At 35.5% G+C, this 11,623-nt stretch overlaps 1 protein-coding gene across 1 annotated transcript in view; it reads right to left on the reverse strand.

Annotated features, from left to right (window-relative positions):
• Positions 1-1,749: 1,749 nt before the first annotated feature.
• LOC128554726 (uncharacterized) overlaps positions 1,750-11,623 on the reverse strand; it is a 34,618-nt gene continuing 24,744 nt past the window's right edge. Inside the window, exons 7-12 of the mRNA XM_053536039.1 lie at positions 6,375-6,517; positions 5,547-5,742; positions 4,076-4,225; positions 2,607-2,741; positions 2,298-2,359; positions 1,750-1,773 (exon numbers count right to left, since the gene is read on the reverse strand). Of these exons, the coding sequence (XP_053392014.1) occupies positions 1,750-1,773; positions 2,298-2,359; positions 2,607-2,741; positions 4,076-4,225; positions 5,547-5,742; positions 6,375-6,517 (710 nt within the window). The remainder of the gene's footprint in view (positions 1,774-2,297; positions 2,360-2,606; positions 2,742-4,075; positions 4,226-5,546; positions 5,743-6,374; positions 6,518-11,623) is intronic.

Raw genomic sequence — 11,623 nt, forward strand, 5'->3', positions numbered from 1 at the left:
GAAAATGTTGTTGTTTAAACACGCTTAAAATTGTAAACAAAATCGTTTATGATCGTCACCTATGTGCAATATGTGTTAAAATATCACAAAATATTTGCTAGCCTTTGTGTTTCCTGACCCCAAGTGTATCAGGCATATTCTAGCCCTTGATGAGTGTAAGGTTGGCTGCACATAGCGTTTTTGCGTTAATTTTCTGATTTGTCATTCACATTTGCATAACCTTATTGTAACTGTAATGGCTCAATGAACTGAAGTCCAGTTGTTATTGTTGTTATGTTTTGTTTGAAATATCTTATCTTTAGTTGTTAAGTATGAGTTTTACTGACATATATAAATATTTGACAGAGATAACAACAAAAACAACAAAGTGAGTATAGTATTTCTGTCATGCAAAATTTTGACAATTTACTCTGATCAAGGTTAAAAGGACTATCAAGAACATTTATATAATCTTGGATGCCCTATAAAAGCCTAACAGCTGATTTTCTATGAGGTTCAGAAATATTGTACATGCTACATGTTATGACTAATGAGAAATCTGGACATCATCTTGATGAGGTGATCAACTGACCCAAGTTTCATGAAAATCCTAGTTGAACCCCTAGTTTAGGAGATACAGAGCTCAAACCTTTGACCTTGAGTTTTGACCTTGACCTTATGTTGACATGGTTGACTCATGAGTTCTTAATGAGGTGATCAATTGACCCAAGTTTGATGAAACTCCTTCAATGGGTTTAGGAGATGCTGAGTGGACACAAAATGGAAGGTTCAAACCTTTGACCCAAAGTTGTGACCTTGACCTTGAACCGGCAGGGCTGACTCATAAGTTCTACACATTGTCTTGATGCGTTAATCATTTGACCCAAATTTTATAAAATTCCGTAATATAGAGCGGGCATGAAATGGAAGGCTAAAACATTTGGACCTGAGTTGTGACCTTGACCTTGAGCTGACTCATGAGTTCTGCACATCGTCTTGGATAGGTGATCATTTGACCAAAGTTTTATAAATTCCTTCAAGGGGTTTAGGAGGTATAGAGCGGACACGAAATGGAAGGCTAAAACATTTGACCCCAAGTTGGGACCCTGACCTTGAGCCGACAAGGCTGACTCATAAGTTCTGCACATCGTCTTGATGAGGTGATCATTTGACCAAGTTTCAAGAAAATCCAAATTCAAAAAAGGAGGTTTAGGAGATATGGAGCGGACACGAAAGTGTTACGGACAGACGGAAGGACGGACGGAAGGACGGACGAAGACCATTTCTATAACCCCCACCACTCGTGGCGGGGGATTGATTAGGTAGCGTGTCATTAGTTTACTTTACTAAATATCACTTGGTAAAACATGCATGCCAATATATATGTGTAAATCAACATTTCTTTGGAAAAACTTTTTTCGGCTGTTAAGAGAACCGCCCTTCTAGACATGTCTACTGGTTGAGAGACTGTTGTTATCTTTGGTTTACTTGTCTCAAATAATTATGATTAGTTGCTCTATCAACGGAGAATCATAACTTTGTATGCGTGTTTTACTTATCAAGTTTATATAAGGGTAACTGTAACTAAATATGTTATCATATTTGTGTTTCAACGTTACATTTCAATATTCACTGTTTATTTCAGTTGTTAAACCACGTATTGCAAGCATATATTCGTCTACGTTCTCTCAACCTGTTGATGTCCATCATGTACATGTTTACTGATTTCTACCGTCTTCCAAAACCTCGTACTAATTAATACTTTCAATTTCACATTCCTCGGAATGACCCGACCTGTAATTGAGACAACTGTACAGAATTAGGTACACATAAGTGTCTTTTGGAATTTACCAAACATGTTTATAACAGTAGCTGGAGTCGATCGAAGAAATGATATTTGAAAATTTAACAAAGACATCAAATAATAGTAAATAACATTATCCATAGACAAGGACACATGCTATTTGTAATTATATTAGAATATCAAACAGGTTAATAGACTACGTCATGGAACAATAGACACTCAAAAATCAATAGCTATTTGAGTTTGAATAAGACACGAAATAAAAATCGGCAAATTGCATTTTCTCCGTATGTAATTTTAGCGTTTTCCGATCGTTATGGAATGTAATGTTAACTTTGAGCTACATTTTCGAAATGATGTCAAAAATGTTAAATTTCTAGGCTTTGATAATGATTAATGAAACTGATTATATGAACATACATTTTACAGACATCTGGTTGTCTGAAATATGAACATTGTATTTCCTAACCTCTAAGTCTACAAGAATCATTATGTTATCAAAAGAGAAGTATACGTGCCTGTTGTTTGGCTCTGCATCTTGTTTGTTATTGCTGTTCTTTCTTTCATTGCGTGAATCTGAAAGTTGACAATAACATTCAAGCTGTCAATTTGAAAATATGTTCAATTGTGAGCTTCAGTGGTTTGTAAACAAATATCGAGAAAACTGAAAGATTTAGATACAAATCGTAGAGCACCATGATGTATTGATGCAATCGGAAATCAAAGACAAGAAACTGAAAAACTCGTATTTTGTCACTATCCGTTTCAGGCCAATGCCTTTATTCATTTTGTCCTCATTCATTTCAGGTAAGATGATACCTACCTTTCAGCGTTCTTACTTTCTTTCTGGGTCTGCAAACACAAGCAATCAAAACACAAGCCATAACTATGACAATGGTAAGTGTGATTCCAAGTACCAGCCAAACCGTGGGGACGTTTTTACTGTCTTCGGCTTTAACTGAAAACGAAAACTTTGTACAGTTATATATTGATCATTTCGATTTACCTTATCTGAAGGACGACATAGAGCAAAAACATGTTTTTACAAAGGTATTATAGTCATGTTTGAATAAATGGATAATAAATTATGAATATATGTAATCATAATCTAGCCGATAAAGCGTTATGTGAAAATTGTGAGACTAGTCGCGATGTAGTTAAATTTTGAGGCGGACCTGTATGTGCTTAAACCTCAGCATACCTTTTTTCCGTGTCATTTTACATAGGCTTATAGTTGTACCCCACCTTTACTCCTTATATCTTACACCTGATTGTACTTGTGAGCATCGAATACATGTTGCACAGGACTGTATTTGTGTCATAGTTTCCTTTCCCTGATATTGTACATATTATTGTACTTGTCCCGTAGCTTTTATTGTCGCTTGTAGTTTGCACAGAAGTATATTTGTACTTCTTTGAGGGACGTTTGTGTGTAGTTAGACAAACAAACTGCATAAGCATACATTATAGCTATGCATTTCTAGTGCAACAGTCAAAGAAAAAAGCCGAAATTCCATGAAATTATCTTCGCTTACCGTTCAAAATATCATTATAGTTACTTTTTTTCCGGTTACTAGATTTCTGTGTATGAATAATGTCGCCATTATTATTGACACAGGAAAACTTGTACATTGAATAACGTGCCACTCTCAAGTAAATGTAACTATTGAATTTTCAAAATTAAACCTGAACAATGAAAACCTCGCAAATTAGGTTATTTTGCAGGCACAAATTTCAAATAAATCGTTGTAATAAGTATTTCTTCCAGAAATATTGTTTTATGTCGTTTATATCTTTCATAAAACTATCAGAACATGTTTGAGATTTGTCAGATATTTAACCATCATCTTGAAAAAAAAAAAACATTTGAAATTTCAAACAAGAGTGTCATGATGGCCCTAGATAGCTCATCTAAAAAAGGTAAGTTATGCTGTTTGCTTGAACAGTTTCAGATTGGTTGGTAGGTATGCAAGGAAAATGTCTGTGAAGTTATTTTAAAATAGTACGAATGTTTTTCGACAAATACTAAATGAATACAGGCGGGTAATGTATGTGAGAGGGGACAGATTGAGTAAGACCTTGGGGAAAAGAAATATACAGTTTAAACATTTCCATAACACTTTTAAACTTTTGTAATATGAATCATATTAGAAATAGATAATTACGTTTTCTCCAGAATTATTTGGACCTTACTCAAAACCTGACACAGAAACAAAGTGTACTATGCAGTTGTCTTTATTCAAGCATCGAGAAAATCAAACTTTAAGTAACATATTTGGTTGAAATATTTACCATCTGGATTATTCTGGTTCTCAAGTATGTTCACCGTAGCGGTAGCTGTATCAGAGGAACCATAATTATCTTCACATACAACCACTACTGTATACGTGTCTGCTACGTCATAATCAAATCCTGGTCCCTCTTTGCTCACTAACTCATAAACTGAAAGTGTGTTATAGATCTATTAGATTCATTCATATCTGACAAGTTCAAAGAAAAACTTAACATAATTCAGATATAGTTTTAAAATTGAAAATTAGTTAAAAGACACTTTTGTGAGATAGTTAATTCGAATTCTATTGATGATGTGGATGTGGTTTACAGACTTCGTAAGAAATTTTATCACGATAATTTTCCAGTTATAAAACGTTTTATTAAAGGATGTTAGACCCAACTGCCACGGCCACCCTTTTTACAGTTGGATGCCGCACTTCCCTCTTTGATTGTGTCTCAAGGAAATGGCAGAGGACTCTATGACAGGCAGTTTGGAATTACACCAGGACTTAGCCTTTTTGATATCTGTCTTCTGGTTTGATTCTTTGGGTCCTTGAGGTTGTTTCTCTGATCCTCTGTCTTCTGCAAAGGCACTGAGTACATGCATTATTGTTTATCAATGTTTGCTGTTACGTACGTCTGATTGGCATTTGCATTTTACATGTTATACCTTCTGTTTATATTGCGTGCGTTAAGAATTCGCCTGGTGGAGATTTTGTGTTGATTTTAACGGCGCACCGACACAATTATAGGTTATATGGCGACTTTCAAGCTTTAATGGTATTCAATGTACAAACCTTAGGTGCCCCTCCGTGCTCTATTTCATCTCGGTTGGGCATCAGGGAAAAACCATCAACCTTCTGTTAATCAGCTGGATTGCTTTCTAACATAACGCGTTCACTGCCACGAGTGAGGTTCAAACCCATATCGATGAGAGCTAGTGATTTTAAATCAGCGACCTTAACCACTCAGGCACGGAGGCCCACTAGCGAGGTGTGCTTTTATCTACATTTAAACGGTCTTGTGCATCTTGAACATACATGTGTGTGTCCGCTGGGCGAGGGGCGGAGGAAGGGGTCGGGGTTGGGTTGTGACTCTTCCATGGCGGTGACCGATTGTGTTCATTTAGTTGTATGTTTTCTCTTTATGCATTTCCTTTGTCTTTAGGCGTGTGTCTGTTTATGTGTGCTAAACTTGTGCGCATAATGTGGATTGTGCAGTAAATGTTGTGAGGCTCCTTTTTTATGTTTTCTACATAAGCCTTACCATGGCAGTGTATGCATGTTTTTTTACATAATGTAAAAATATCACGTAAAACAGATAAATAAGACAGCGAGGCAGATGAAATAAATAATGGAACACGGTGTTTTTTTTTCAAGTCGCTTATGTTTGCATTTTCTGCGTGTTTGGCATAAGTAATTTGATTTATTTATTGGCACTTTTTCCTCATGTTTTCTTTAAAGAGTTTCTCAAGAAAAAATGAACTAACCATTCGAACCATTGTCTGTTTCCACAGCGAAGAATATGTTGTTATTTGCTGGTACTGATGCGGCGTTGTCTACCTCACACATGACGCTGTCATTAGTGTTTTCATCAGACGTTGCTATGGTGACAAGTGTCACAGACGCTTGCTCGTCCTCATGAATATCAACATTAACACTTCCCATGTTGTCGATAGATATATCCTGAAACATGATACAGAAACTGAGATGTTTACATACCTCCAACATTTTGTTTGTTGTTTTATTATTAATGAAATCTTCAATGTTTACAACTTAGTGAAGTTTTGTGTGTTAATTATAGAAATGCATCAGGTCATGAATATTAATGACAGTAGTCCAGGAACAACCAATACAAAAGGTTTTATACGGATTTTTTCTGCCTGCTCATATTTACTTTTGAAATACAAGCCGAATTATTTACAGAATTTATATAGGTATATGACAAAAATAAATAAAACACGTTTACCACGTTTGTATGTTCATGAGCGGCAATGGATTGCTTATTTTATTTATTTTATTTATTGCTCTTTCAACAATGCAATAGTATGCAATCGTTCCATCAGTAAAATCATTTTAGACCACCGTACGTCTGATTGGTTTTACTTATACACAGTTCAAAATTAATCATAATGATTAAGCATAATTAATAATAACTAATGTTACTAAAACGTTCCACATGCAAAAATGGTAAATTTGATTTCAACAATTGATTTTTTTCTAGTTATTGCTCTTTCTACAGGGGTTGACTAGTGCCATTGATGATTTTATGTTTTAGACCGCCTCAAGTCTGACATTTTAGCTTAGATTATACATACGAAATTGGTAAATGTGACTTCAACAGTGAGAGTACAAGCTGCGATAGCACAAGCAGCTGTGTCGTTAACATTCGCAACTATAGAGAAAGTGGTTGAATTAGGAGAATTCCTTGCTTCCAAGGTCGCTGCAGATGTCACATTGCCTACAAAAAAAACAACTACACGATGGTTTCATTAATTACGTAACAAAATACTATCTACAGAATATGTTGCAACATGTCAATGAAGTTGTATATTAAATTTTGATATAAAATATTACAATATTTAGTATGTAAAGACTTGTAAGATTGCCTTAATATGCACAGACCCTACTAAATTAAGATTTTTATTTGCTACTTCTAAAACCTCCCCTTGCAAAAATAATTTGGGTACAAGCAACATTTATATTGTATACAAGACATTTTTGTTGCGTGATTGTTCTACCGAGATGTCTTCTTGAAGTCTACAATCCATTATAAACCTTTGCAATTAGAAATACATTTGTATTTAAAAGTGATATATACATAAAACACTACATGTAAATTGTTCTCACCAACGCTAGAGAAAGCAATAAAAGTATTATGAATTTCTCTAGACGATTCGTACATGAAATATCTGTTACAATCAAAGCTTATGACTTGCAACTTAAAACAGTTATTTACGATCAAAGTCTGTACAAGGAGAAACAATCCCCAAAATACTGACTTGATTTTTGACAAAGTTATGCCCATTTTTAATGTAGATTTTTTTTTGGTTGAAGTTTTTTATAAAGTAAATTATCTCTGTTACTATCAAAGTGTTTAATTTGAAACTTAAGGAGGTAGGATACCTTGTTACAAGGGTAAATTCAAATTAGTTGAACCGCAGCATGTTTTTGTATTTCCTGTAATATGAAGTTTTAACTGCTACAATCTCAATTTCGTTTGTCTCTGTCCCTTCAAGTTCAATTTTTATCCAGGTTTGAAGAACATGACCCTCCAAAGGTATTTCATATTGAAAGAAGAAGGAAAATACGGATATTTAACACTTTTCAGTGTATTTTAATTTCATTGATATCCGTAGAAGTCTGCATACTTGATAATTTTACTGGTATGCACGTTATCTTTCTAATATAAGCTTAAAATGTATATGTCGCGGGGCTCGTGTTTCCATGGTAACGCATTTTATCTCATTTTTAAACAATTATGTATAAAAATAGGGGTTTTCGACGGCTTCAGTGCCATTCTGTTAATGACCAACATGAAATATTCGGGTAATATTATTAGCAAAATACCAAGAACTTTACATGGTACCCTATTTTTCTTAAATTTTAAAGTAACCATGGCAACAGAGATGTTTAAAATAGCTTATATCTTGCTGTTTGTCGTAATTTCTTCTAAAAAAATATTGAATAAGATTATCTTTCTAGTTGATGTAGCTTTAAAACATATTATTTCTAAAGTAGGTTACATTTTCGTGTTATTTGCATTTATTCAAACAAATTTCACAGCTTAGAATACGTACAGCAGTACCCCTCGTCTGCCATTTTTCATGGAAAAATCGTTCAGCGTGCTGCTATTATTCTCATGGATACTGTTGAAATGAAAATAAAAAGCCGAAGCTGTGTTTCTTAGATAGACCAGTGTCAACGCTTTTGAATTTTACATTTAGATACATAGGTCACGGGCTTCGTTTCCATGGTAACATCAATTCAATTCAAGAAACCACAATTTTCTACTGAAATTTGAACAATTTTAGATCTTAGTTTTAGTATGTAAGTAACAAATTATCAATGGAACCTGAAAAATATGTATTACAAATCAAACTGCTAGACTTTTTATTTGAAAATGGCCGTAACAAGTAACCTTTCACCCAACTATATTCCAAATAACATTGCATACTGAAGAATTGGGCAAAAATCGATTCTATTATCTTTCCTTGTTTATTGAGATCAACGCTATACCTTGTTGTCTCCCTTGGACCGTCCAGCTAAATATCGATCACTATCGGATAATTTTTGCCATCATCCATTTTCTTACATTCCGCATAACATTTCAATATAACTACATAAAAGAAGCGAAATATTGATTATTATTCAGAGCAAAAGACTCATAAAAAATACTTCAGCAAATAATGGTTATTTGAAAATAGTTAAAATAAAGAAAATGTACAGAATTACGTACTTTCAAGATAAAAGCTATTAATTTTGCGCGGTAACTGACACGTAACGTCATGACGTCATTTTAAGGCAACACTGTTTTGAAGCGTTTCTGCGGCAATTTATTCATTATTTCTGCATTATTAAACCATAAAGCATCAGATCGAAGACAAGTTCATGATTTGTTTTCAGAAGAATGAATATACAAACACATTTAGTTTGTCGTAAACGTCGTCGTAAATCGTCACGTTAGCTTCCGGTTGGACATGCGCACATACAAATATGAAGGTAACCTACCTCCTTAAGATAGTAATTTACTATCAACGTCTACACCAGGAGAAATAATTCCCATTACTCTGATTTGAACTTAGACAAAGTTATGCCTCTTTTTAATTCAGTTTTTTTTTTTCGGTTAATGTTTTCTAAAGTTTATACTGGCAAAGTTCTAATTCAGAGTCAAGCACTGAGAAAAATCGAACAACATGATATGAGCCGTGCCAATGCATGAGAAAACCAACATAGTGGGTTTGCGACCAGCATGGATCCAGACCAGCCTGCGCATCCGGGCAGTCTGGTCTGGATCAATGCTGGTCGCAAACCCACTATGTTGGTTTTCTCATGGCACGGCTCAATTATATTCTATCCCTCCTTACTGCCAATTTCAGAATAGCGCGCCGTTTCAGTGTTTGCATCTTACACATTTAGTCACTGACTGATATCGATTTTCTTATCGTGAGTGGCTAATTTTGTAACCGTCATTTACATAAACTCCGCCCAAGACGCGAGCCAAGTTAAACTGAAAAGTCTGTGATAAATGTATTTATGGTTTTTAAAATGGATGATATTACAGTTTTTAGTCGTATCTCAGATTCACTTTCGAAACGTGCTCTCAAACGGATTACATTATGTCTAATTAACGTCGCATTATTTTATGTTTTCCAGTGAATTATAGAGTTTTCTTAGTGAAATAAAAGTGATAATCAACAGTTTTGAAACAGTAGATTATCATTTTTATTTTTCACTGTTTTTGCCGAACTAGTTCCGATCCTCCGTCGCGATTGAAGTCAAATTGTATATCGAGCGTTATGAATACCGGGGACCATAATGACGATGACGTCATTTGTGTTAGGCCTATGCCTTCTGCTGACCTTTCCCACGATTTTCGACATTTTATAAATTACGCAACAAAAGTAGAGTTTTACACATGAAATAAAAAGAAAATTGGTTTGTGTCATTGAAATATCAATTTTATTTCACAAGTGAGCATCAAAAACTGATATTTTCACGAGTGGCATAGCCACGAGTGAAAATAACTTTTTTGGTGCTCACGAGTGAAATAAAATTGATATTTCACTGAAACAAACAAATATCCTCTATTTCTCCCGATCATTTCACGTATACATTATAAGTATTTTTTCCTGTCACCGATGTACATCGATTTCCTTGTGACAAGTCGATAAAAAATAATGCGTATTTTTATCGCTTGGTCAGGGATCTAAGTTTACATTAGTAAATCATAGCACATTAAAATTATATATTTAGTTTAAACATAAATACCCTGTTTACATACATGACTCAAGTTATAAAGGTAATAGCTCTAAGCATTTCTATGTGTTTGTTAATCCAGCAACATGCGATTCTTGAATTAACTGGAATCTTTTTTTTTCGTACACTGAACATGTATTTAGGTCCTACTTATCAACGATTAAACTTCCGGTCATGTAGCCGTTGTACATGAAGTTAAAAACCTTAAGAACTGGGCTTCTTCATTTCGCTTTAATAGCAAATTGAAACTTGATTCGGGATTCATGACTAAGTAAGTCTCCTTGCCAAGAAACTTGCTCACGACGGAAATATTTTCTTGGGTTTAACGCCAGATTTCAACAGTTCTTTGATGAAACTGCAAACTTTCTCACATAAAGAAATATGGTCGGTAGGAAGGCTCGAACCCGTGCCCCCACCCCAGTCAGTGAGAGGTTACAGTGATTTCAAGACAACGACTAACCACTGGACTATGGGAGCAGTCAACCGATGGATGGGTACTACAATTTGGATTCTAGAAATCACACGACAGAAGTCGACATAGAACTCTGAAGTTGATTAATTATGCTGCGTTTACACTTAGCCACGATGTCCACGATGTCCACGATTTGAGAGAAGCGTGGTGAGCGTGGGGGCTCGTGGGATCGAATCGTGGTGATCTTGAGGGAACTTGGTGGAATCGTGATGATCGTAAGGATCGTGACAAAATTTTTGACAGTCAAAAATTTTGCCACGATTACCCCGATTTATCTTAAATCTTGAGAGAACGTGATAGAACGTGGAAATCGTTGTAGAGCGTAATGCAGCTTAACAGACCTTAACGTAGCGCATCAGACCTTGATGCTCCATCGTATGGGGATCTTGGTGAACGTGGAAACACGATTCTAAGTTCCACTAGATCTGCAGGCATCCTTACATAGTTGGCGTTGGAGCAAACATCTTCACACGTTCTGTGAAAAGTTGAGAGTATTGTCCCAGTTTGTGCCTTCGGTTTCCACTTAACCATGGTCTCACCCACCAGGTCTTAGGCTTTCTATTTCTTCTTCTCATTTCTCTCTTTTATATCCAGCCCTATTCCGTCCCTTGTTGCTGCTGCCGACGAGTAACTATTATAGGCATACACGAAAAATGCAAATTCAGCATTTTGTTCAGCTCTTTGATGCATAGCTCGTTCCTCTTTGAAATCTCTGGAGAGAATGAGAGGATGACCCATGACTCCTATTTATACTCCAATCGTGCTCAAAAAGTGACAGTCTTGATCAAATCGTGACCATAAATCGTAGGAGAGCTTAACAAAACTTGATAACGTGAGGGATCTAAACAGAACGTGACAAAGCGTGATAGCATATCGTGGTAATCGTAAGAGAACTTGAGAGAACGTGATGAAAATCGTGGCAGATCTCGACCAGAATCGTAATAAAACGCTGCAGGTAGTAACAAAACGTACTGAGAGCGTAAGAAAGCGTAGGAAAGCGTAGTATCACAAAATCCGTGCAATAAATCGTGGAGGTCCGAGCTTTTCTTTAAATCGTGGACATCGTGGATATCGTGGCTAAGTGTAAACGCAGCATAAAAGGGCGATGGAATCGAC

The sequence above is a fragment of the Mercenaria mercenaria genome, unplaced genomic scaffold (genome assembly GCF_021730395.1).
Source record: "Mercenaria mercenaria strain notata unplaced genomic scaffold, MADL_Memer_1 contig_687, whole genome shotgun sequence".
NCBI lineage: Eukaryota > Metazoa > Mollusca > Bivalvia > Venerida > Veneridae > Mercenaria > Mercenaria mercenaria.